The sequence below is a fragment of the Panthera tigris genome, chromosome X (genome assembly GCF_018350195.1).
Source record: "Panthera tigris isolate Pti1 chromosome X, P.tigris_Pti1_mat1.1, whole genome shotgun sequence".
Taxonomy (NCBI): Eukaryota; Metazoa; Chordata; class Mammalia; order Carnivora; family Felidae; genus Panthera; species Panthera tigris.
This window is the reverse complement of record NC_056677.1, coordinates 71899662-71927569: the sequence shown is the minus strand read 5'-3', so window position 1 is coordinate 71927569 and position 27908 is coordinate 71899662. Positions and strand designations below refer to the sequence as shown.

Below are 27908 nucleotides of genomic sequence, written 5' to 3'. Positions count from 1 at the left end.
GAAGTACTTCCCCAATTCCATGTCAGCAATAAGGAAAGTCTTTGAAAGACACCACTGGTCTATAGGGAAAATCCTAAACTGCTAAACCTGATAAATAAAAAGCTAGGTTCACAAGTTGGCTTTTCCCACCCTCTCCATTCTAAACATATTGCCTATGAGTCTCCCACCTCAAATATCTTCTCTAGTCTCTTCACCTTAATTGATATTTCCCCACACTAGGCTCTTTCTCATCAGTGTATATCTGTCTACAGTCTCCTCTCTGCCTAGAAATGTTTTTCTACTGATTTACCTTCTGTCCAACACTCAGTCTACAAAACATAGCTCCAAAGTTTCCATCCCTGTGTGTATTACCCAACTTACTAAATTGATTTATTTTCTCCCATTTCTATGATCTTAAAGCACCTGGTATGTATTTGTATTATTGTCTATATCATACTTTATTATAATTATTAGTTTACATGTCCTTCTCTCTAGTTCAACTATAGGCAAGTACTGATACTCATATAATTTTTATTACCTTAGACATAATACTCAAATACAGTAGGTGCTTTATAAAACTTTGTGTTATTAAAGGTATAAATATCACATTATCATTAAGTTCATTTTCATTTTTTTACCATGTAATAACTTTACTGATTTTTAAAGTTTCAGTTAAAGAAATATTAAGCTTATTTTAAGTGTTTCATGCATTATTAAGTTCTTTTGCAGAGAATAAAAAAGCTCAATGCTAAATTATGAAAGTGGTGTTTTTAGGGGTATGATATTTATCATAGTGTTAATAAATACTGAATTATTATTTATGACAATGTCCATTTGGATGTTCTCTTTTCTAATCAGAAAGCTTCTCTATCAAAGCTACATCTTCTTTCTACTTTTTAACCTCGAGTAAAACTTGGACATGATACACAAATGCCCCAAACCCTTAAAAACAAAGAAAAATATATATTATTGAGAAATATAAGTGAGCAGATGTGCTGCATCCTATAGGAGGTTTCGAGACAAGGCTTGTTTGGCTAGTGCCCCTCATCCCTGCCCCCAACACATAAAAACATACATACAATAAGGCCTTGAAAGGGATTTCCTGCCAGGAAATGACAATTAATTTTTTTAAAGAGTCATGTCCATTTGATTTGAGTCACTGGAGTAACAAAACTGTTTTCATGAATACTTTAAAAATTCAATAATGTAACCTTTAGTACAGCTTGAAAAGCTCAGAAGGACAAGGCAGTTAGATCAATATTAGTTTATTTCTAATTCTGGGCAGCATGAACAGACAAGGCTGATCTCCTCAGATGGGTTTTATTACCTGTCGGAGTGATAAGTCCTGGTGATAAAAGGCCTGGGACTGAATGGGGCAGAAGGCGAGCATTGTCCTGAAACACTCCCAAAGAACGCTTAGGAGGCCTGCCGGGCCTGGAACTGTTGAAAAACACAAACAAAGATCAGGTTAAAAATGTACTCTTTTTGGAAATACCATCACTTGCTACATTTGCCTCATAAATCTTGTTTAACTGCCAAGAGTGATAGAATTTTATATTAAAGACTATTTTCATTGATTAACAAAAACCAATACTTTCCTTTCTATTAAATTTCCCAATGTAGTTATGGCAAACATTAAAACCATAAAAGACTACTTTTTAGTTTAGATTCTATTTTCAAGGCAGCACTTTGTAATACAGCTTACTTGTAAGAAACCCAAAGTTACCTCCGTCCTTAAAGCTACATTTGATTACTGGTATTCATACATGCTACTGAGATCTGAGATAGTGATTCACAGAATTAAGATTTTATAGAATGTGAAGTGGTTAAGTCTCTGCCCAGAGAGGTAAAGGGGTAAAGAGCTAAGAGATGTAGAGTAAGAGCTGATGTTTTTTAGCATTTCCATAGCTTCCAGGAGACCAAAAGGAACAGAAGACCCCCACCCTCAGTAGAGTTTTTTTTCTTACCTGTTATTTACACCAGGCTATATACCCATCAGTGCACTCTCTTAGAGTGGCTGTACTAACAAAACCTGCCACCTTTGCCATCTAGGCTGTCTTTTCTCACAGATTTGTTAGTGTTCCTTTTCTCACAGATTTACTGGTGTTTCTTTTCTCACAGATTTATTAGTGTTTTTAACTGACAAGTTGAGGCTAAACTTATTCACCTAACCTGTTCTATCTGCACATTCTTCACCCTAGTGTGAACAGTGCTGGAATTGCAGTTGTATTAATCCATAAAATAATAAAATATAAAGTCAGTATCTGGCTTTCATGTTATACCGTAATACAGTCATTGTAATGAATAATGAAGTCAGCTTCATTTGGAAGCTGTCACCACAATGAAGAGACTTACAAGGCATCAAACATTAGGATCAATTTATTCTCAAGTCACCCAATATATCTCACATATTACTTTCTAATGTTGCCTAAGATATTGCTATTGTTTTTTTTTTTACTATAAATGTGGTTTAAATTTTTTTAATGTTTATTTATTTTTGAGAGATAGAGAGCATGAGAGGGGGAAGGGATAAAATCCAAAGCAGGCTCCAGGCTCAGCACAGAGCCTGATGTGGGCTTGAACCCACAAACCATTGAGATCATGACCCGAGCCAAAGTCAGACACTTAACTGACTGAGCCACCCGGGTACCCCAAGTATAAATGCAGTTTAAAAGCTGACTAATAGGGATTTTGACAAAATACTGAAAAATACAATATTAACTAGCTCAAACCACAAAAATATATGAGATTCAGATAGAAAACATTTCCAAAAAGGACTTTTGGTTTTCTCTCTCTCTCTCTCTCTCTCTCTCTCTCTTTCTCTCTCTCTCTCTCTCTCTCTCTCACACACACACACACACACACACACACACACACGTTAATCCTTACTCTGTTTTGTTATTGTTGTTTTGTTTTGTTTTGTTTTTTTGTTTTTTGCAGTAACAAAGTGCTCCATCAATGTAAGACAAACTCAACTTTTTAAATGAAGACAACTTTTAGCAACCTTATGTGAAGCTACCATTGCCCAATTCATTTTTCATACATTCTGTTGATGTTATTTTCTTTCACTGTACATCAGTACTTTTTAAATCATTTTAAAAATGTTTTATTATTTATTTTTGAGAGATAGAGAGAGACAGAGAGAAAGAGAGAGATAGAGCCAGCCAATCTGGGGAGGGGCAGAGAGAGAGGGAGATACAGAATCCGAAGTAGGCTCCAGGCTCTGAGCATCAGCACAGAGCCCAACACGGAGCTTGAACCTGTGAACTGCAAGATCATGGCCTGAGACAAAGTTGGACACTCAACCAACTGAGCCACCCAGGCGCCCTGCTCTGTACATCAATATTGTATATCAATCTATTGTGCAAGATTTTGTTTTCTCATTCAATGTTTCAATTTTATAAACTGACTATCCTCTACTTTCTACTTAATTCTGAGCCATAATTTATCTTTTTTTAATTCAGTATTGTTATTCTGTTTGCCCTTACTTTGTTTTATGGTTTCCTAACTCTTTTAAGGATAAGAGAAATGCACTATTTACTTCAAACGCCCTAAAGGATCCCAAGGTCACTGAATAATGTTCATCAATGTATATCCAACCATTAGAAGTTGAATAATCTTCACCAAATCTATACTTTCTAAGTGCTACTTTGTGTCTTTTTGGTTGTCAGAACACAAACCTACTAACTGTATTCAAGTATACCTGATTGCTTCATACTTTTTCAATGTAAACATTGCAGTGCTGTCTTCAGGTTGACCATCACTTTCAGAAAGGTTGCCTCCAGAACTAAGCAGCCTGACACTCTCTCTATTTCCACATAATGAGCCACTTGTTGATAATATACTTTGAACCCTTCAAGGTTTACCTAGCTTTGTTCCAAATTTCTTGGTCAATCTCACAATTTGAAGTTGCTCTTTTCCAATAAGCTGACTCAAGTTTGAGAGGCATTAGAAGCCTCTCAGATGGTTCTACCTTAAATTCCAAGATTTGAAAAAAAATGGTAAAATTTCCCACCATCAGATCTATACAGGAGAATTCATGGATTATGTCATAAATGGCCTGGTAATATTTACAACATATGTCATAAACTAACAGGATAATATTCTCAATCCTAACACCCTTTTAGGTCGGTTGGTTGGTTGGTAGAATTGAGTCTCCCCTAAAAGAATGTATGCTCTATGAAGGCAGCCTATTTCTGGTTTTGTCACTGCATCCTGAGAAATTCTCATGGTATCAAACACACAGTAGGGTCAAGTAAATGGTTAATTAATTCAGTTAATAATAAAAGGAAATATTTCATTGTTGGTACAGTTTCCAAATATTCCTTGAATTGCTCTACTCCCCTTGACTGCATAAATAGTAAGACAGTTGCATCATTTAATCATCAGGTAATTAAGTCTTGGACTCCACAACAATTATAAGAGCTTCAAAATATGATCCACTTGAATCTGACTATGTACAAGGTTAAAAAAGACCCTGCAAGCTTCAAGATCCACTCAAGGACTAAAGGTCCCTGGAGTTATACATATGCAGTGACAATATCATTTATTCAATCATCCAGTAAGCAAACATGCTCTAGATGCCCATTCAGTGTGTGTCTGGCACAGTATTACATATAAGGATTATAGAGGTTAAAATGTAAGCTTGTTCTCAAGCCTTTCTAGGTAAGGAATTTGGTCTCTTTGTTCATTGATATAACGTGAACATCCAGAATAGCTTCCATCTTTGAGGATCTTATGATCTAGTGATAGAGATGTGTATTTGACCTATTTTTTAAAATTTCGATTAACTCTTTAGTAGGTATGATTTTGTGATATCCAAACTTGTTTAAATTTATCAGTGAGCAAAAATCACATTCAGATGTCTTTGTTTCTACTCTTGGAAATAATACTTGGGTCCCTAGAGTAAATTAATTAGAATCAAGTTTGTAAAAGTGTTTTATAATCAAGAAAGTTCCATACTAACATAAGATAGCTTTGTTTTTACTTTTAGAGCTAATGTTCTAAAGATTTAGATCTTCTGTAGTAAGGCACTTCTAGCACTAAAGTTCCTGCATTTCTTTTCAAAGAGCACAAATCTAACAACATGATGCAAGACTATGGAGGACTCTGTAGAAAGTTGGAAAAGATCATTTTTGATAGATGACCCTGCTATACTTCTAATCTTTAAGAGGTTTATTATCATCAGGCAGATATTTACATATTAATCAAGACAAATAAACATGCGGTGATTTAACTAGAAAACTGTTATTTGGTGACAATTTAATCAGCACAGGTTGAAAGGTCCATCATTGCAGCATCCTGTCTTTGCTGAAATATTGATTGTGTTACTGATTTCAGTAATGCTTTATTTTACAGAGAACAGATAACCCTGTAATTACTCCTTAATTGAATGATAATTTCTTGTTGGTAATTATTTGTTTTCTGTTTAATTACAAAGTAATTCACACTCTGTAAAATAAAACAGCCTTAAAAAAATTTCCCACCCAAATGGTTCAGTGGATGTGTCACCCATGAGCATCATAGACAAAAGTTGTTAAGGTACAAGGCAAACAATGCTATAAAATAGCAAAACTTCTACTAAATAGCTCAGCTAAATATTTAGGAGCTTCAGTTTATACAATCAATCTTACATGTTAAATTAACAGGTTGTTTGCAGGGAAATTATACTAAAGAATCAAGATTTTCTCTGGGCCCAGATCATTATTTAACATAATTTATCCTGATACGTAGTTCCCCTTTATTCTGTACACTTCTTTAGAAGAAATAAAATAAGTCAGCTTCCTGAGGTAAAAGTGTAAACCAACTTCAATATAAATCTACAATATTTCATATTTCTGCAGTTGAAGTGGATTACCGTCAGAGCGTTACCTCACAGTTTATAAACTTTGTAGAGTTGGCACTCCCGTAAGAGGGAAATTCAGCAGGTCTTCTGGTATCAACAAGATATGACACATTCCGTGACATATCTATTCCAAGTTGTAATAAATAAAGTAGCTAATACTTTACTCATTAAGATTATAAAGTTTCACTGTTGGAGTTATTTTTATCTCATGTCATCAGCCATTTGTATATGAATCAAGGAATAAGCAACTAAATAAGGTGAGTGATTTTGTTTTTCAAAGAATAAAAATCTTGTTAATAAATTAGTTGGTGATGACATGAGCCTTCAGGATATTTAATACAAATCATATGGTCAGCACATGATTTAGTAAGGAATCACAAGTTATGTCATCCTCTTCAATGAAAGCTTGGCTTACTACTTTTAAAGAAATATTTGCAACATTCTGGGACAAACTGAGCAAATTGCTGAAGATATAGTGGCAGCCAGGGTGGCATTAGCAACCATTTGTAAGACCACTGCAATTGGATTCCTGGAGGTGTTAGCAATGACCTGGGATCACTTTTCAGAGCTATCACTGATATTCAAAATACTTTGAGATAATCTCTGAATGCATCATTTTTTCACTCACATTAGAAGCCAAGAATTACATTAACTTTGAAGGCTGTTTACCTGTGAGAGTGCTGCTGTGATTTTCAATGTGCTTGTTAAATTAAATAAGACTATTTTTGCCAGAACAGTAAAACTTTTAATTGCATCATGATTAATAATAATGTCTTAGGCCTGACATTTATTACAATATTTCAAGGATGCCAATGGTAGTTAAACTCCACCTGACCTTTCAGTGTTTATGAAGGGAAACAAACTCTGACCTCACAGCAACCTGAATCCATCTTCTCTCAGTGTTGGCAAACTGATAATTTGTCTAACTACTGCACTGGATTATATTCCCAACTAGATCAAAGTCAGCAGCAACCAATTCAGCAACTGGGAAAAAGTTATCCATGAAAAATGGGCAATTAACATTAATCATATATGAAATTGTTCAAGCTGATAACTGTAACCTGGTCACTATGGTAACTCTCATAAAATGGTGCTTATGTTAAACTGGGAATCAATTGGCCCTTGGTTCATGGGAACTTAAAAGTGTGGCTCATCATGTCTCTAGGAACAAGAAACAAAAAAAAAAATACACCAGAGGAAAATAATTTATATTCCATTATCACTTACTCCTTTTCTAGTTTATTTTTAATTTTATCTAAATCCAAATTAGTTGGGGCGCCTGGGTGGCTCAGTCGGTTAAGCGTCCGACTTCGGCTCAGGTCATGATCTCACGGTCCATGAGTTCGAGCCCCGCATCGGGCTCTGCTGACAGCTTAGAGCCTGGAGTCTATTTCCGATTCTGTGTCTCCCTCTCTCTCTGACCCTCCCCTCTTCATGCTCTGTCTCTCTCTGTCTCACAAATAAATAAACGTTAAAAAAATTAAAAAAAAAAATAAATCCAAGTTAGTTAACATATAGCGTAATTATGATTTCAGGAGTAGAATTTTAGTATAATTGACACATAATAGTTTTAGGTATACCTTTTTCAGTTCTTATAGGCATCCCAAACTTAAATGTGCATATATTAAAATACCAACACCAGGATTCTATTAGAGTTAGGGAAGTTAAAGAAATTATCCTTAACAAAAGGGTGTTTAAAGGATGAAGGAAAACCTCCACTTGCTGATGGGTCACACATTACAATATCGAGGATCATGTAGAGCAATCCATGTTTATGCATTAATCTTATAATTGTGATAAATTGAATTATTTATAGATGTTATCTTAATTGTAATCTTTAATTCCTTTGCTAATGCTGAGTTTCTGTTTTTCCTTCAATAAAGAACAAATCTGATGTAATAGACAATTTAAAGCTTGACTACTCACTTGATAGAAAGTATAACTGTGAAACTATTTTACACTTCATTTACTTGACTCTGTTCCCTATTTAAATTAAATGTGCTCCAGGCTTGGTGTTAGTACCTTTAAACAAGTTTGCTTTTTGTCATAAATTAAGTGAATTCTAATAAAGGTTTTAGTATAATTAACAAAGATTGTATAACAGAAATGCTGGTGTATGACTTGAATTCTCAGCAGCCTCTTTTTGTTCTATTTGTGTAATTCCTATTAACTTCAGTGAAATCAATGCACCTTAGTAAATCTTAAAATAAATCACATTAAATAAACACTTCTCTTTCTAAAGTATATCATATCACTGTTAGATACAATGGTTTTAAAATAAAGGCATTCTTGAATTCAAAGAGTAGATCACTGTGCAAAACTTCTGATATTAAGAGAATGGATAAGAATTTAACATTCACATTTGGTGTATTCCACTAGCATCTCGAGCTCAACATATGCTTCCCCAAATCCCACTCTCCAATAAAGTCTTCTCTTTTGTCAGTAGTACAGACATGTCTCCTCTCTGTTGCCAAAACTATAAACTTAAGAGTAATTTTGATTCTCCTTCTTCCTCTCCCTTCATTTTCAGTCTCCAATATTTTTGCTCCATTGTAATGTGTGTTGCAGATTTCCATCTTCTTCTATTGCTAAAATCCTAATTCAGGTCCTCATCACTTCATGCCCAGGTTATTGTTAACAGGTTGCATCATTGTTCCAATCCATTCTACAAAAACTCTGCTATGAATTTTGGTGAAGCATCCCTTTCATTATGTCATCTTTTGCGCTAGAACCTTCAATAATTCCTGACTGCATACAAAACAAAGTCTAAATGTCTTAGTGTGGCAATCTTCCCCAATATATATTTCTTTTCTTTCTCCAATTACTTCTTTTTTTAAGTTTATTTATTTATTTATTTTGAAAGACAGAGTCAGGAGGGGCAGAGAGAGAATCCCAAGCAGGCTCCACACTGTCAGTATAGAGCCTGATGTGAGGCTCACTCTCACAAACTGTGAAATTATGACCTGAGTAGAAGTCAAGAGTTGGATGCTTAACCAAATGAGCCACCCAGGCACCTGTCTCTAATTACTTCTTGAGTCTTCTACTCCAGCTGGACGAGTTGATTCACTGCTAAGCATATAGAACCCTCTCACTGTGAAACATTTTCAAAGTATCAACGTTCCTGGACACATGCTTTGTTAAGTTCCACTGCTTTGGGAAGGCTTCCGTATAACCTGCTGTAACTGCTGCTTTTTTTTTCTTAAAGTCCACTGCCTTTTATTTTATATCATCATATACAGGCTTTCTTAAATGGCTCACAAAGGGCACTTTAGTACCAGCATTAAGGAAACTGCTCCAACTAACCAAAATACTGTTTTTCATGTCTGGCAAATAAAATCCCTTTGGTTATTACCACAGTCTGTGTATAATCCTATGATTATCTTAATAGTTAACATTTCAAATTTTAATGTCAATCAGAGAATTCAGGAAAATGACATTAATATCACAACTCAGGATGCAGGAAAATGAGATTAATATCACAACTCAGGAGAGCTTAGGAAGTTGGTCAAGATCTTTAGGAATACAATCACTATTAACCTGACTGCATTAGTCTCTACTGTTAGCAATACAGCCTGGTAGCACACATTCAATTGATAAGCACAGATGCCAGTTTCCTTGCTAATTTATTTTTTTTTAATTTTTCATGGATAAATATTAGCAACTTGTACTAAAATAAAACTACTTTAAATAATCTTGGATATTCACTGGGGTGATGTGGAAAGCTCTAGAAATTAAATCTGAATTCTAATTCTGGTTGTGGTTGGCAGAATTCCAAAATCATCCTCCATCCCAAGATTTCCAGCCCTATCACTAGAACTGTGAATATGGTATTATACCTGGGATTGTTACAATTACATGGCAAAGGTATTTTGCGCAGGTGATCAAGTTAACTAACCAGTTGATTCTGAGTTAATAAGAAAGGAGATTTATCCAATGTAATCACATAAACCCTTTAAAAACAGAAAAGAAGTCAGAGAACATATCATTACTGGCTTAAATATAGAGAGCCATGCACCAAGAGATGAATGTTGCTTCTAGAAGCCAAGTGCAATCCTGGGCTGACAGCCAACAAGGAAACAGGTATGCAAATCCTACAAGTGAACTAGATTCTGCCAACAACTTCAATGAGCTTGCAAGTATCTTCTTCCCTAGATCTTCCAGATTAAGAACACAGCCTGACAACACCTTGATTTTGGCCTTCTAAGACTCAAGAAGAGAACCGAGTCAAGCCTCTCTGGATTTCTGATATACAGGACTCTGAGATAACACATGGGTGTTGTTTTAAGTAGCTAAATTTGAGGCAATTGGTTATATAACAACAGAAAATTAGTACACCAGTTTTGCCATTAGTGAGCCATGTGACCATGGGCAAATTACATGACTATTCTAAATATGCTTTCTCACTTTAAGATTAGATATGTAAACTAAATAATCTATGAATCTGATCACTAGAACCATGTTATATTTCTGGTCAAATTCAGATAACTCATTAACTTCAAAATATACAAAGTTTTCCACTTTCTTGTATGTCTACTTTAGCTTATATTTTAAGTTACATTGTTTCTGGATTGATTCCATGGAAATTTATCCCAAAAAAGAACAAAATGTGTGCATAATATCATAGCATTATCATTACCTGATAGCTGTGTGTAATTTTTCAATATATATGAACACTGGTTTGAAAAGCTAAAAGTGCTAAACAACTTAAAAGGAAGAAAATTCTGATACATGATACACGGATGGACCTTGAGGACATTATGCTATGAGAAATAAGGCAGTCACAAAAAGACAAATATTGTATGATTCCACTTATATGAGGTATATATAGTAGTAAATTTATAGAAAGTAGAAATGTGCTTTCTTAGGTCCAGGGTGGGGGTGGGATGTGGGGGATGGGAAGTTGGTCAGTCAGTATGGTTTCAATTTTGCAAGATGAAAAAGTTCTAGAAATATGTTGCACAACAATATGAATGTAGTTAACACTACTGAACACTACACTTAAAAATGGCTAAGATGGCTGGTACTAGAAGAATTGCCAACTCTCCCAACCATCTCCTACCACATACTTAGTTTACATCCCAAGAAGTCCTTACTTCTAAGGCAGAATTCAACAGTTCAAGCTTTATATTTTAATTTCACAATTCTAATTTATCTTAAGGTAACTCTAATACATGTTTATACACAGATTTTTTTCTCATTATTTTCCCTTCCCCATTCCTTACTTTGACAGGAAAACATTTTTTAGGTATTTCTGTTCTTCACAAAAAACTTTGTCCCATATCTCTTTACTGTTTTGAAATAAGATAATTTTCATCAAAGAAAAAATATATCATTGTAGTTCACTAGGAAATAGAGAACTAAATTATAATTGTCTTTATTGTTGATTGTAACATGATCATGAATAAATTTATAGACTTTAATAAATGGGCATGAAGAGCTTTAAGGTTGCCATGGCAGTGGACATGCTTGTGAGCAACTAGATTGGCTCATAAAGTTCCCTGCCCCCTCTCACTTTCATTTTGAAGTGAGGTAAATTTGGGTAGATTAAAATATAACAAGTAAATCTTGAGACATAGCAGCCTAGTTACAGATTAACACACTTTTCTAAAAAGTCATTTTTCTTGGGGCACCTGGGTGGCTCAGTCGGTTGAGCGTCCGACTTCAACTCAGGTCATGATCTCACACTCATGGGTTCAAGCCCCATCGGGCTCTGTGCTGACAGCTCAGAACCTGGAGCCTGCTTTGGAATATGTGTCTCCCTCTCTCTCTGCCCCTCCCCCAGTCACGCTCTTGTCTCTCTCTCTCAAAAAAAATTAAATAAACATAAAAAAAAATTTTAAGTCATTTATCTTCCTAAATCATCATTTCCCCAAGGCAGCACAATTTAATAGGCCAGCAGTGAGCTGTGAATTCAGTTTGTGACTCTGAGAAACTCAACCTCTCTATGCTTCAGTTTCATCATCTGCTAACTGGGTACTGAAATGATTTGATTCAAAGTATTATGAGGAATTGGAAATTCCTTTCTCTAAAATCCTCCCTAATTAAATAATATGCAAGAAGGGAAAAGAAACAGCCAATGTGTGAGCTTCTTTGAGCAGAATTTTCTAATTTAAATAGATTCTCACTTTAAATAGTAGTGGTGTGTAGTGGTATGTTGCACCATACAATTACTTTGATGTTTTCATATGGGTGTCCTTGAAGCTGTTTCATCTTTTTTGAGCTGTTTTCAGTCAAAAATATTATCATCTTCATTATTTAATCCCTGAAAAATATCCTTTTACTTTACTGTCTTCAAGTAAACAAAATTGCCAAATCTCAAAGCTGGCAAAGATTATTTTCCTATTTCTCTCTAGCTTCCTCTATAAAAGAGAACCTTTCCCTAAAAACATGGTATTTCCCCCCATACCTATAACTTATGTATTTAACCATAGAAGAAAAATAAAATAAATGTAATTTGTATAATTTATGGTCTGCTTTTTAATGCTTCCTCATGAGTACATTTGATTCCCACTATAATGTTTTACTTTCTGAGAGAAATGAAATTAATAGCACCTAGACTAATATGGGTCTCCATTTCAAGTGAGAATCTCTTTAATACTACTGAGGACGATTTGATCCTATAGTTCCTACTAGCAATAAGACAAGGTTTCAAAAAGAATAATCCTTATTTTTTTTAGGTAAGTCATTTTTATTATAATTCAACTGTCAATACTCTAATGATCAGTTTCTTCTTTTCTTTCCCGAATGGAACTTTGCAGTAACCTAAACCCTTAATCCCAGTTCTAGACTGAGCACTGAAACTTAGTTGTGAGCTGAACATCCTGTCAATCCTGATCATAGACTGAGACTCCATTCTGGCAATGGATGGCCACTCTCCCAACCTTAGCCATGGACAGAACCCTAAGTCAGGCCACAGATAGCCCTGCATGTGGCCAGAGAGTGACCACTATTAACAACTAGTTATCTCACAATGACCCCAGAAGGGAGCAGAATAAAGAAGAGGTAGAAGGCCAGCACAGGCCTGTTCCATATGGGGCCTTAACTCATTGTGCATGTCTTTCCAAGGGTGGGTCAGAGGATTTTTATTATGAAATATGATACATTCACTTCACAGTTTCCTAGCAACAGGACACCAATCAGCAGACTAATTCAAGGATTCACCTTCTTTGTTATAAAGGAGTTGGGAGCAGTGGGAAGCAAGAGGACTTCCCAGCATGAGGTAGAATTGACTGGGGCTTGTGGATGAGGAAACCAAGCCTGAAGAAGGAAGAACCTCAGAAAGCCTGCATTTCTTCTTGAAGACTCTTTGAAGCAGGGATTCCTCCTACTGCTGCAGCTGATGGCTTTTTGCTTCTGCATTAGTTACTAGTGTCAGTGGGAAAAATGTCAATTCAAATGGCATGTTCTTGAATCACGAACTGTGCATGCTCCATGTGCACAATATTGGCAGTATAAAATGAACTAGAACAGAAACAAGTTTATCCATAAGTTATCTTTAGATTCAAATCTTGTAAAGGCCTATAGGAATAGGATATGTTGTTACAGACACATTCCTGATAGCTACACCCACAGCGCAGTTCAAGGTTAGAAAATGCCCTGATACAGCTCAATGTGGAAAACCATAATTTCACTGTGAGAAAATGTATTTATATACATTCACTCTAATGTTCACCATTTAATACTTGATATCACAAAATATATCCCTACATATAGGGAGGGAAAGGGAGTGAAAAACTTTAAGAACCTTTTCAAAGTTTTGATGAAGGAGCTGTATTTATAAATGAGAAGTGAGCATATGTATTTATTCTCTGTGTTTTTGCTTTATTTGTATCATGCTTTTATTTAGTCCATTACTCTTATATTACTATTATTATAATTACTTTACTAGAAAATACTTTCTGTAAAATAATCTCACAGTGTATATATTCATTGTCTTTGGACTTTCTTTTTCTGAGAGTTATCTCTGCTTTGAGGGAATGCTATTTTCTAGCTTAGCTGGCTATACAATAACAAATACACTGTTAAATAACACCCCGTCAAAGAGGGGAATATAGATAGAAATACATCTTTGTACCCTAAAATTAAAAATGTTTCATCACTGATACCTTTTTCTAAGATAACTTCAACTAACATACTCCTATTATATAATTGCTAAATACAATTTAAAGCCTTCCCTAAGAAGTAAAAGTCTGTTGATTATTTCTCCTTTTTGAGAAAAAAATATATTTATCAATGTCAAAACCATAGGAAATTTAAAGTTCTTAAACATTTTTGGCAATTTAAACCCATCAATGGGGTATGCTGAGAGCACTGTAACATTTACTTCCTGAAAGAGCTGATGATGCCCCTTATTCTAACATTCCTTCCATCATCAGAGCAGCAAGAGGTTTCCTGCATGTGTATAGCAATTTCATCCTTTAGGTACTGCAGGAATGTAAATTAAATTCATATCAGCACCAGGGTTAAGTGAGCAGTTTGTCCTGCTCTGCTTATCGTAAGACTTAAGTGTAAATAGATTATAGCTACTTGTCTAGACTATCATTTTCTTGTTGATAGAGATTGCATCTTGTTGTATATAAGTATTACATGATTATGCCTAGCATAGTTCTTGTTACAAAATAAACATCAACTAGGAAGGAAGGAAGGAAAGGAGGAAGAAAGGGAAGAAGGGAGGGAGAGAGGGAGGGAGGGAGGAAAAAGGGACAAAGGGAAGGTGGGGTAAGAATTATTTTGAATATTTTGCCAAAATACTTTGTACAGTATGCTATGTAAGCACTTTTGTGAGTTTCCTTTGAAACTTGGGAGATAGAAATAAGAGACAAATACATGGACTTTCTCCTAAACTCTCCCAGAACTGGTTTAAAATACCAAAATTAAAAGGTGGCAGGGTTACCAATTACTGCAAAAGAGAGCTGCATGCTGAATATTTTTGCAATCTAAATTTAGAAAGGAAACTTTCTTGAAAATTGGTGGAATAAAAACTGAATTTTTTTTTAGTTTCCTATATAAAGAATTGATTCTACTTCAAATACACTTGGTTAGAAAAGCCATCCACAAGTTTAGCTTGAAAACGGGGGAAGCAAGGTCAGCAAGGTAACAGTCTCTAATCCTCAATTTACATCAAGCCACAGGAAAATTAATCATTCCAAATAAGCATCAAAATAATGGTAAAAAAGGAAGAGGTTTTGAATTTTCCTACATTCTTTCTGAGAGGCAACCATATCCCTTATCTTCCTGCCTTCCAGAAAGAAAATTAGTGGTTGTGTTTAACTTAAACTATTCATTAACCCTTCAGATATAACATATTATGAGATGCTTTTAAGTGAATATTAGCCTCGAAAAAGTACAAACTCTCTGACAGCTTCTTTTAAATTCTTGTAGTTACATGAGCATTTCACAAATTCATCTTTACAACTGCACATATTATAATTTACACATTAACTACAACAGGGTTTCACCTTAGGCCTGTTGCCAAAGAATAATCATTGTAAATCTTTTTATCCTTTAGTAAAATAATAATTACAAATGTGAAAGTGGCAGCAAAGGAAAGGTGTTAAGAAATAATTTAAAACAATTTACATTTGAATAGAGGAAGGCCAATGAAGAAGATAATTTGGTGAAGGTGGCAAATCAATTTTTTGGGTGAGAGGTAATATCTCAAGTGCAAATCATGACATATTAAACTGAAGATGTGATAGATCTGTCTAACTGTCCCAAACACAACAAGCTTCTGTTTGTGCTGAAAAAACAGAAAAACTCACAAACATTCTTCACTGGAATTTATTGGTAAAAAGCCAGAAATGAAATATACATGCAAAAGTTTACTGTTTGCATCTCCCGTGAGTTGGAGCTATCTAACAACTCAGCAACTGTATTTTCGCTGAAGATAAATAGTATGCTCATTTAATTTGTCCTTTGTTACAACTTGAATGTGGATAGTCTAATCTTGTAGTGGCTTCCTCCACACTACAGGTACTTCCCTTTTGCTAATTAAACTAACACTGCAATTGTTGTTGCTCTAAAATTGGTAATCACCTCTGATTAAGAGTACTACAGAAAGTCAAAGTTAAGTTGTGTTCTGATAAATTGCAATGAATACACGATTTTTCTATCCTCTTTTGAAACATTACACTGGAAGTTTATGGTTTATTTTTCAAAATTTCGACTTTAAACAGAATTGTTTTTTTACAACTGCATTTCTTGAAGGAGTGAGTTGGAGTGTGGAATATGGATAAAGGCAGTGTATCATATTTTTTAGGACCTCAAGTCAAAATCAAGGACATTGAGATTTTGCCCAAGTTTTGTTGTTTGTATTGTTGGTAATTTCCTTTTCTTTTGTTGTTTTTCTCCTGAAAGTTATTGATTAATGTTAAGGTTTACATCCTCCTATGAATAAGTATCTGTAACTCAAAACAATATTTACAATATATGGAGAAATAGTATCTATTACCAAAACAATGAATATTGGACTTAAAGAGATTACAGACAAAAACATGAAATCCTGGAGTAAAGTGTATGTATGAGTGTGTATATATGTACATAAACTGAAAATAAGGACCTAAGTGAGATTAAAAAAAAAAAAGACCCTGAATTAGATCCCCACTCTGTCATTTATGCTCTGAAAGCATGTGCTTGAACCAACATGTACTAGCTTGCAAGCATCAATTATGTGTGTTAATTCCTAATTTTGCATTGAGGATCTCATGTGTGTAGCCTGAAATAGCCTATGGTGGGAGTATTTACACAATGAAAATCAGCAAATATTACAAGTAAGGAATCCACTCCCACTCTAACCTCCAGCCAGTTGTTAAACATTTACCAGCACACAACTGTCTGAAAGGAAAGCATTGTGGTCATGTTTTCTAAATCAAATATTTCATTTGACCTTGCCATTTTCATTTTTTATATAATTGAAGATAAAACCATTATATCTGCAATGAAAAATCATGAAGAGATTGTAAAGTATCTTATTCTAGCAGAACTCAAGGATGGGAAACATATCAATGTACTGAAACATATGGAAAGCCATTTTCTTGAACATTTAGTAGCCATGGAAATGAGCATAGTTAGAGGCATGAAAGTGTTACATCAGGTTTGGAACTGCCATTATTATCTCTGCAATCTTTGGCAAATCACCTAATACCCCTGGGCTCTATATTTATAAGCTAAATATATCAATTGACACAAATTCCTTTCCTTATGTTTAATATTATAGGATCTTTGTGATAATATCATAGAGCCTTCACTTGCCTCCACACAGATCTATTTCTCCTATCTTTGTATGGGAGAAGATAGAAGTCAGGATGGCTTATGAATTCAATAGCAACTTGCACCCTTTTGGAGTCTCAATTTTTTTTCTTTTGAAAAGAAAAATATCCACAAAAGTAAATGGGTAGCATAGTGAACAAATTGCATTCTGAGAAACAGTGTCCTTACTTCCAGATAAGATTAGCTATTTCACATTCAAAATTGTTTTTTTTTTTATAATCTAAGTAGAATATTTCAAAGGATATAAGCTGTCAATGCATATGCTGGTAGTTAATGCACAATGCTACTAAATAAGTTTTTTGATATGATGCAAACATTTAAAATGCTGATTATTTTAATTTTTTTAATGTTTATTTATTTTTGAGAGAGAGAGAGAGAGCATGAGTGGGGACGGGCAGAGAGAGGGAGACACAGAATTGGAAGCAGGGTCCAGGCTCTGAGCTGTCAGCACACAGCCTAACATGGGGCTCGAACTCACCAAGGGCGAGATCATGACCTGAACTGAAGTCAGCCGCTTAACCAACTGAGCCACCCAGGGGCCCCTAAAATATATATTCTTAATGTTTGTAAATATTGGTGCATCAAATGATGTTCTTGTTTTCTAAATCTCATTCCATTGACATAAAACAAGAGTTACTGAAAAAGATGAGATAAAATGAAGAAAGCTAAGTGTATCACTGGTGATTCAGAAGTAGAGAAAAAAAATATGTATAATGGTTTATGCCAGAAAAAAATATGCAATTAAATATATTGATTAGAAGATATCAAAGTTAGGAGTTAGGTGCCCAATCATAGCTCTGTTATAACACTTAGTTCATTACACTCCTCTTCATTGGGACATTTCTTATATCATAGTCTGATGTTCTCATGTAACTCTCCAATTTAAAATTTAGTTAATGTTTTCTTTTCTTAACTGTATTTAACTGCCTGCATATATATATATATATATATATATATATATATATATATATCACTGACACTTTAAACAACTGCTGGGCTTTTAGTAGGCATTCATTAAGTATTTTTTTAGTTTTAAAAGTTGATCCAGAAAGGAAAACTTCTAATTTTGAAGCATTCACAAATCAAGAGCCATTCTTAAAACAAATAAATTAAAAACTTCTACTCCCCGATACCTTTCTTCGGTTGCTAAAGTCTTGTTCTATGTATGCAAAATGTCACAGGAATATCTTTCTGTAATTTTGATATACTATTTGCTCACTTGCACCCATAAGGATTTTACTGCTATTCAGAACTGGGCAGAGATCAGCAACCATGGTCAGGCTAGAGCAGGACTAGTACTCTCCTTTTAGGTTGCACTAATGGGTTGAAAGCATCTATAGCCTTCTAAGTCAAATGGCACAAAATGGACCTCCAAGAATTATGACCAGAGTTTGACTTTGGGGCCTTGCTTTAGACAGATCATTTGTCAAGCCAATCAAGGTTGCTTCTATGTCATTGTAAAGTCCAAGTGAAAAGGTCTCTAGGAACCAATAAAACTGTCTAGCTCATACTCTTCATCTACCTCCTGCATTACTAATATAAAGTCTGTTATTTGCTACAGCCTTGTAACAAAGAAACACAAAAGTTTTAAATTCTTTTAACATCAGGTAGACCAGGTTTGAGCCTGTTGCCAGCTATACCTAGGCAAGTCACTTGATACTAGGCAAGTCATGTAACTTCTGTACATCTCAGATTCTTAATCTAAAAGTTGGAAGCAACACTTACTTACTTTTTAACACCTACCTCTAGAGTTGTAGTAAAGATACACACATCCAAACACACACAGAAGCACACAGAGACAAAATATGCTTGCAGAGTGATGTCTTGTGTGTAGTCGTTAATAATAGTGTTAAATAATTTAACAGATATTATTAGTAGTAGTGGTACAATGAATAATCTTACAACGGTTAAATCAGTATAGTTTATTTAATTGATGTAGTATTTTTTCACTGTAGTATAGTATGAAATAAATGTCATATTTCACTTTTCTTAAATTTTTTATCCATATTGTTTAAGTAAAACTCCTTAGAACTCCATAAGCAGTCTAAATTTTAAACCACAAATGATAGTAAAGAGAAAAAAGTACTACTCATGGTTCACTTAATGTTTATATTCACCTTTTTCCTCATTATCAAACTGAACTCAAGATGAACACAAATATTTTTACTTTCCCAGTTTAGGAAACTGAAGCAAAGAGGAAAATTATTTAAACTGGTTTTAGAGGAAATTGCATTGTAGCAGAAAAAATTTGAATCCATCCATAGCTGCTAAGGGAGACCATACACAGTAACTGGCAATACTTGCTTCAGGTTAAAATACTATGAGTGTTTTATTTGTTTTTATTTATTTATTTATTTTTAAAACACAAAGGTAAGAGAATTTGTCACTAAAAAAATATGATATGGGTGAGTTTTTATTTAAAAATATAGAGGATAGGGGCACCTGAAAGCCTCAGTTGATTAAGCATCTGACTCCTGATTTCTGCTCAGGTCATGATCTCACGGTTAGTGACTTCCAGTCCTGTGTCAGGCTCTGCACTGGCACCATGGAGTTGGCTTGGAATTCTCTCTCTCCCTCTCTCTCTGCCCTTCCTCTGCCCATGCTCTCTCATTCTCTCTCAAAATAAATAAACATTTTGTAAATATATAGAAGATACTTTGATATTTGAAGACACATGTATTCAATATATATTTTACTAAAATGCAAAATGTAGATTATATGGTATTTAGTAGAACTTTTTAATCTTCCTGATTAATAACTGAAAAAGAAGTGAGCTGATCAGCTAAAGGTAACTTAAGCATCAAGCTAAAGAGTCAAAGCTAAAATCTATTTCTATTGCTTCCAGCATTCTTTCAACTGCACCATACTGTCATTTTGTTTAATCTTTCTTAAACTTTGAGAGCATCCTTTTAACACTTATAAAGACAACATTTTAAAAAATGTATTCACTGTTTCCATGGTCAAAATACATTCTCAAAATATTTCCATAGGGTTTGGGTGAGAAGTTGACTCTCTCTGTGAAAATAAAGGGTGGAAACATTGTGAAATTGCTGTAAAAACATTTGGCTGCCTTAACAGCCTTAAAGAAACCATTTATTTTGGCCATAGTAACTAAAACATTTGCTTCCTTTGGAAATGTTGCTAAAATAAAAATTCCTTTTTTTCATATAGAACCAAATATTTTGTTGAATATAATGTTTTTTATCTTTGTATAGATTATTTGAATATTGATGATGACCACTCTTACTGACATCAATGTGCACATAGGTTATTTTATAAATAAATTAAGGCCCCCTGTATTTTAAAAATTCCCTTCCTGGGTCGCTTGGGTGACTCAGTCAATTGAGTGTCCAATTCTTGATTTCAGCTCATGTCATGATCCCAGGGTCATGGGACCAAGTCTCACATCAGGCTCTGCACTGAGCATGAAGCCTCCTTTAGATTCTTTCTCTCTCTCTGCCCTTCTCCCCTGCTCATGTTCTCTCTCTCTCTCTCAAATTAATATATATATATATATATATATATATATATATATATATATATATAAAGCTTATTTTCCTATACAGATTTAATATTTTGAAGTGGCAACTGTATTGGAACAAAATACCTACATGAGTAATGAAAAATTCAGTCGTCTCATTAAAGAGCTTGTCCTGTACAATGATTATGTCCGTACAAGTGAAACATCTGGAGTAAATGGAATTGTATGCATCAAATAGCCAAAGTACAGCCTGGCTGACTGAACTTTTCACATTTTAGGTCTACAAATTTATTTTCTTGTGGAATCATTCTAAGGATCTCTATTGAATGATTGCATAAGACATATTAACAATCCAAATTTGTTTCTACATGGAATTTATTTCTGATACCTAGGTTGATTTTAATGTATTGTATGTTGCCATTTTGGCTAATGGTCTTCAATTGCAATCCTCCAAAACCAGTCACATATAACTATGCTCATGAAACCACACATGCCTGATTGGAAAGATCTATGTCTACAAAATATGGGATACAACTCTTTGTTTTACAAGTTCACTGAAGAGCTAAAATGGCAGAGTGTAGGAAGACATTAGGCTTGCCTCATCCCTGGAACATAGCTACATGAACATCAAATCATTTTGAATACCCAAAATATCAATCTAAGGACTGACCAAACAAACTGCACAACTAGAGGGAGAGAGGAATTCACCTCATGGAATGTAGGAAGTACAGAGACATGTTTTGGGAGAGAGAGAGATTGTGGGTTCTGTGGAAGGTAAGGAGCCCTGGTTGCAAAGAAAGGTAAAAGAGAAAGAGGAGTACTTAAGGGATCACACAAGGAAAACACATCCCCAGAGCTATTTACTGGGAAAATGAGAGGGGCTGATTTTCATAAGTATTTTCAACTAGTCTTGCTAAAAAAACTAAAGTTTTAGAGGTCCATAGCATGGCTGGTATAAAGCCTTGAAGGTGCTACAGTGTTCCTGTAGAGAAAGCAAGCAAGTAACCTGGGGACAGAGGCCACGATCTGTGGATAACCTGAGATACACATTCCTCCTTCTTGTCGTGTATCTGAGAGAGGTGACAGTGTTTCTCTGGGCACAAAGGAGCCATCAGGTGCCATTTCCTTGCCCCAAACCTCAGCATAGGCACAGAGACACCTGCTGAGGGTGGCTAAACTGGACACTGGCTCTTTAGCGCACTTGGCTCCAAACTCCATACTCCTGCACTCTGGAGTGACTACCCTTCTGGGTCAAACTTGCATCAGTCACAGCATGGTGAGACCTTCCCCCAGAAGACCACTGCAGGTCACTGCCACACCAGGTCTCTAAAGTTTAGAGTTTTAAAACTCAGTAAGCCTGGCTGAGATAGAACAAAAAGTGTGCAAGCAAGCAATGCAGACACAGACAGTATGAAAACAGTTACAACACATGAGGGGAAATTATTCCCTCTTCTGTGAGGGTTTCCCTGATGACAGCAGGCACGAACTTCCCTCTTCAGGGACAAAGGAGTTGGCTGGTACACTTCCCTCACCCACCCCTCAGCATATACTAACTTTAGCTAGTAGCACAGAACAAACACAAGCTGCTTAAATTACTTACACTAAGCCCCACCACCCTTCACTCTGCTGGTACTGCTTTTCTTGGGTGAGTGTGTTTGAGAATCACTGCAGCTAACCACTCCCCTTGAAGACCAGGACAAACCCCCACATGCACAGGTCTACTGACCATAGAGTGCTGCAAACCTTCAGCTCTAGGGGAAATACCATCAGGGTCTCTTTTAAAAGCAGATCAGAGCACACTAGTCAAAACATGCCACAGTCTGGCAAAAGTTCCAAAACACACCATTGTAGGCAAGGAGAAACCTTGCAGAAGACTGACTTCAGAGATAGAGCAGCCATGACACAGAAGCAGAGTGCACACAACATACACCAGAAATACCTTCTGAAGCACCAAGCCAAGAGCATTATGTAACCTCTTTTTCATAAGGCCATTAATCTCAGAAACAGAAAACATAACAGGCTTTCTGACACACAAAGGAAGACAGAAACCTTGAAAAAAAATTCCAAGACAGAGAACTCATCTCAAAAGAAAGAACAAGAAAAGGTCACAGCCAGGGATCTAATTCAGACAGAGATAAGTTATATGCCCTATCTAGAATTTAAAGCAGCAATCATAAGGATACTAGCTGGGTTTGAGAAAAGCAAAGAAGCCACCAGGGAGCCCCTTACAATAGAGGAAAAGAAGGTAAAAAACAATAAAACCATAGTGAAAAGCAAAATAATGGAGATTCAAAACTGACTGTATGTAATGAACACAAGGATAGAAGGAGCAGATGAACAAATATGTGATGTAGAAGATAGAATTATGGAAAATAAAGAAGTTGAAGAGAAGATGGAGAGAAAATCTTGGATCACAAAAGTAGACTGAGAGAATTAAGTTATTTCATGGAACATAATAATATTCATATCATAACAGTCCCAGAAGAAGAAAAAGAGAGAAAAGGGTACAGGAGTTTATAATTATATCCAAAACTTTCCTAATCTAGGGAAGAAAACAGACATCCAAATCTAGGAAGCACAGAGAACTCCCATCAAAATCAACAAAAGCAGGCCAATATCAAGATGTATCATAAATTTGCAAAATATAGAAATGAAGAAAAAATCCTAAAAGCAGCAAGATGAAAGAAGTCCCTCAGTTACAAAAGAAGACAAATAAGATTAGCAACAGATCTATACATAGAAACTTGGCAGCAAGAAGGGAGTGGCATGATATATTCAACGTGCTCAATGGGGAATATGTGCAGCCAAGAATACTCTATCCAGTAAGGGTGCCATTCAGAAAAGAAAGATAAATATTTTCCCAGACAAAAACTAAAGGAGTTCATGACCACAAACCAGCTCTGCAAGAAATACTAAGGGGACGGTTTGAGTGAGGAAAAGACTAGAAAGGATCAGAGAAAATCTCCAGAAACAATGACAAAATAAGCAATAAAATGACACTAAGTTCATATATGTCAATAATTACTTTGAATGTAAATGGCATAAATGATTGTATCAAAAGACATAGGTTGTCAGAATGGGTGAAAAAACAAGACCCATTTATATGCTGCCTGCAAGAAACTCATTTTACACCTAAAGACACCTGCAGATAGAAACTGAGGGGATGGAGAAACATATATTATACATATGGATATGAAATGAAAGCCACAGTAGCTATAGTTATATCAAGACAAATTACATGTTAAACAAAAGGTGAAGAAGAGCATTATATGAAAATAAAGGGTGTATCTAACAAGAAGCTCTAACAATTGTAAATATTTATGCCTCCAATATGGAAGTACCCAAATATATAAAACATTTAATGGGGCTCCTGGGTGGCTCAGTCATTTAAACAGTTAACTTTTGATTTTGGCTAAGGTCATCATCTCACAGTTCATGGGATCGAGCCCCACATAGGGCTCCGTGCTTACAGCAAAGAGCCTGCTTGAGAATCTCTCTCTCTGCCCAGTCCCCACTGATGCATTCTCTCTCTCAAAACCAAAGACCCCAATAAAAAAGAACTATATGCCAATATCCTTGATGAATATAGACGCCAAAAATTTTCAATAAAATACTAGTAAATTGAATCCAACAGTATATTAAAAGAATCATTCACCATGATCAAGTGGGTTTTATTCCCAGTCTACAAAGGTGGTTCAATATTTGCATATCAGTCAATGTGATGATTCACCACATTAATAAAAAAAAGGATAAAAACCATAGATCCTTTCAATAAAGGCAGAAAAAGCATTGACAAAGTACAGCACCCATTTTTGATAAAAGTCTTCAACAAAGTAGGGATAAAGGAACATACTTCAACATCATAAAGGCCATATATGAAACATCCACAGCTAATATAACCCTCAGTGGGGATAAACTGAGAGTTTTCCCTCTACACTCAGGAACAAGACAGGAATACTCACTCTCATCACTGTTATTTAACATAGCACTGGAAGACCTAGCCTCAGCAATCAGAAACTAAAAACAAATAAAAGGCATCCAAATTGGCAAGGAAGAAGTCAAAATTTCACCATTTGCAGATGACATGATTCTCTATGTAGGAAACATAGACTCTTCTCTGCCTCTTCAATCCGAGCTGTTGTTATGCTAAATGAAATAAGCCATACAGAGAAAGACAGATACCACATGTGTTCACTCTTATGTGGATCCTGAGAAACTTAACAGGAACCCATGGGGGAGGGGAAGGAAAAAAAAAAGAGCTTAGACTGGGAGAGAGCCAAAGCATAAGAGACTCTTAAAACCTGAGAACAAACCGAGGGCTGATGGGGGGTGGGAGGGAGGGGAGGGTGGGTAATGGGTATTGAGGAGGGCACCTGTTGGGATGAGCACTGGGTGTTGTATGGAAACCAATTTGACAATAAATTTCATATATTTAAAAAAAAAAAAGAAAAAAACAGAAATCATAGACTCTACCAAAAAAAAAAAAATAAGTTACCAGGACTGATAAATGAATTCACCAAAGTCTCGGGATACAAAATGAAAATACAGACATCTGTTGCTTTTCTATACATCAACAACGAAGCAGGAGAAAGAAAAATCAAGGAATCCATATCATTTTCAATTGCACCAAAAACCATAAGATACTTAGGAATAAAACCTAATCAAGGAGTAAAAGATCTGTATTCTGAAAACTACAGAACACTGACGAAAGAAACTTAAGATGACACAAAGAAATGTAAAAACATTCCATGTTCAATGGATTGGAAGAACAAATGCTATTAAAATGTCTATACTACCTAAAACAATCTATGCATTTAATGCAATCCTTATCAAAATACCAGCAGCATTATTCACAAAGCTAGAACAAAACATCCTAAATTTTATATGGAACCACAAGACCCTGAAAAGCCAAAGCAATCTTGAAAAAGAAAAGCAAAGCTGTAAGCATCACAACATGGGACTTCTAGTTATGTTACAAAGCTGTAGTGATCAAGACCATGTTGTACTGGCACAGAAACACATGCAGAAAACTATGGAACAGAATAGAAAATCCAGAAATGGACCCACAAGTATGTGGTTAATGAATCTTCAACAAAACAGGGAAGAGTGTCCAATGGAAAAAAAGAGTCTCTTCAGAAAATGGCGTTGGGGAAACTTCACAGCGACATGTAGAAGAATGAAACTGAACAGCTCTCTTACAACATATACAAAAATAAATTTAAAATGGATTAAAGACCAAATTTGTGATAAGACACCATCAAAGTCCTAGAGAAGAACACAGGCAGTAGCCTCTTTGACATTGGCTGCAGCAACGTCTTACTAGATATATCTCCTGGGGCAAGGGAAACAAAAGCCAAAATATACTATTGGTACTTCATTAAGATAAAAATCTTCTGCACAGTTAAGGAAAAAATCAACAAAACTAAAAGATAACCTATGAAATGAGAGAAGATATTTCCAAATGACATATCTGATAAAGAGTTAGTATCCAAAATCTATAAAGAACTTATCAAACTCAACACCTAAAAACCAAATAATGCAGTTAAGAAATGGCTAGAAGACATGAACAGACATTTTTCCAAAGAAGACATCCAGATGGCCAACTGACACATGAAAAGATGCTCAACATCACTCATCATCAGCTGTAATACAAATCAAAATTACAATGAGATGTCACCTCATAGCAGTCAGAATGGACACCACAGAAAACAACAGATTTGACGATGATGTGGAGAAGGGGGAACCCTCTTACACTGTTGGTAGGAATGAAAACTGGTGCAGCCACTCTGGAAAACATTATGGGGGCCCTCCAAAAAGTTAAAAATAGAGCTACCCTATGACCCAGTAATTGCACTACTAGGTATTTACTTAAAGGGTACAAAAATACTGATTCAAAGGGATACATGCACCCTTATGTTTATAGCAGCCTTACCAACAATAGCCAAAATATGGAAGAGAGCCCAGATTTCCATGGACTGATAAATGGATAAAGAAGATGTGGTATATATATACACAATGCAGTATTACACAGCCATCAAAAACATTGAAAGGTTGCCATTTGCAATGACATTTATGGAGCTAGAGTATTATGCTAAGTAAAATAAGTCAGTCAGAGAAAGACTAATACCTATGTTTATTCATATGTAGAATTTAAAAAACAAAATAGATGAACATAGAGGGAAAAAAAGAGAGAAAGGCAAACCATAAAACAGACTCTTAACTATAGAGAACAAACTGAGTGTTACTGAAGGGGAGATGGATGGGGGGATGGGTTAAATGGGAGATGGGTATTAAGGAGGGTACTTGTAATGAGCCCTGGGTGTTGTATGTAAGTGGTGAATCACTGAACTTCACACCTGACACTACTATTGCAGTGTATTTTTATTAATTGGAATTTAAATAAAAATTTGAAGAAAAATAAATAAATAAAGTTCAGCAATGTTAAGACTCTAGTGTTTACAGCATAACATTGCTCATTAAATTTACTGTCTCACTGGGGAAGTAGTTCATCCTGAAGAAAATGAAAATGTGATACAATTTATATAAAAAAATGAGTAACCCAGTTATTCTCAATCCTACATCAGAATTACCCATAAGTCTTTTAAAAATTACAACTGCATAGGCCTTACTCCAGACCTACTGACTAAAAGGAAGGTGAGTGTTAAGCCACAGGAAATTATAGGATCTAACCAGCAAACAGTCACCTCCAACCCAGATAACTCAAAGGAATTGAAATCTCTATGTTTGGTCTGATTCTACTAGAAATGATCAAACTTGACCTAAGTCTAGTGCTAGTTACCATAATTACATTTCTTGGTATTATTATTCCAATATAGTCAGATAGTCTGACTATTCCTATTTTTTTATTTTTAATTTTTTTAATGTTTATTTATTTTTGACAGAGACAGAGACAGAATGCAAGTGGGTTAGGGGCAGAGAGAGAGGGAGACACAGAATCTGAAGCAGGCTCCAGGCTCTGAGCTGTCAGCACAGAGCCTGACGTGGGGCTCGAACTCACCAGCTGTGAGATCATGACCTGAGCTGAAGTTGGACGTTCAACTGACTGAGCCACCCAGGCGCCCCTGACTATTCCTATTTTTGAAAGCCATCTCCTGTATTTCTTCCACATTATGTGACCAATTATGGCACATAGCTCTAAGATTCATAAATGCCTACAGCACAGAGATCAGTAATGGACGTTTACCCTTTTGCCCTTTGCTATGACATTCTGCAAAATTAACCGGGCCTTGGTTTGTTTTTAGAATGAGACATGCAATATTTTGCTTACATTGAGTTGGATGTTGACCCCACAAGGCAGGAAGGAGATGTCTGTAC

At 35.4% G+C, this 27908-nt stretch overlaps 1 protein-coding gene across 1 annotated transcript in view; it reads right to left on the bottom strand.

The window, feature by feature from the left end:
• The window catches only part of DACH2 (dachshund family transcription factor 2), a 764445-nt gene that overhangs the window by 326167 nt on the left and 410370 nt on the right, over nucleotides 1-27908 (bottom strand). The window contains 1 exon segment of the mRNA XM_042973956.1: nucleotides 1307-1419. Within this exon segment, the coding sequence (XP_042829890.1) occupies nucleotides 1307-1419 (113 nt within the window).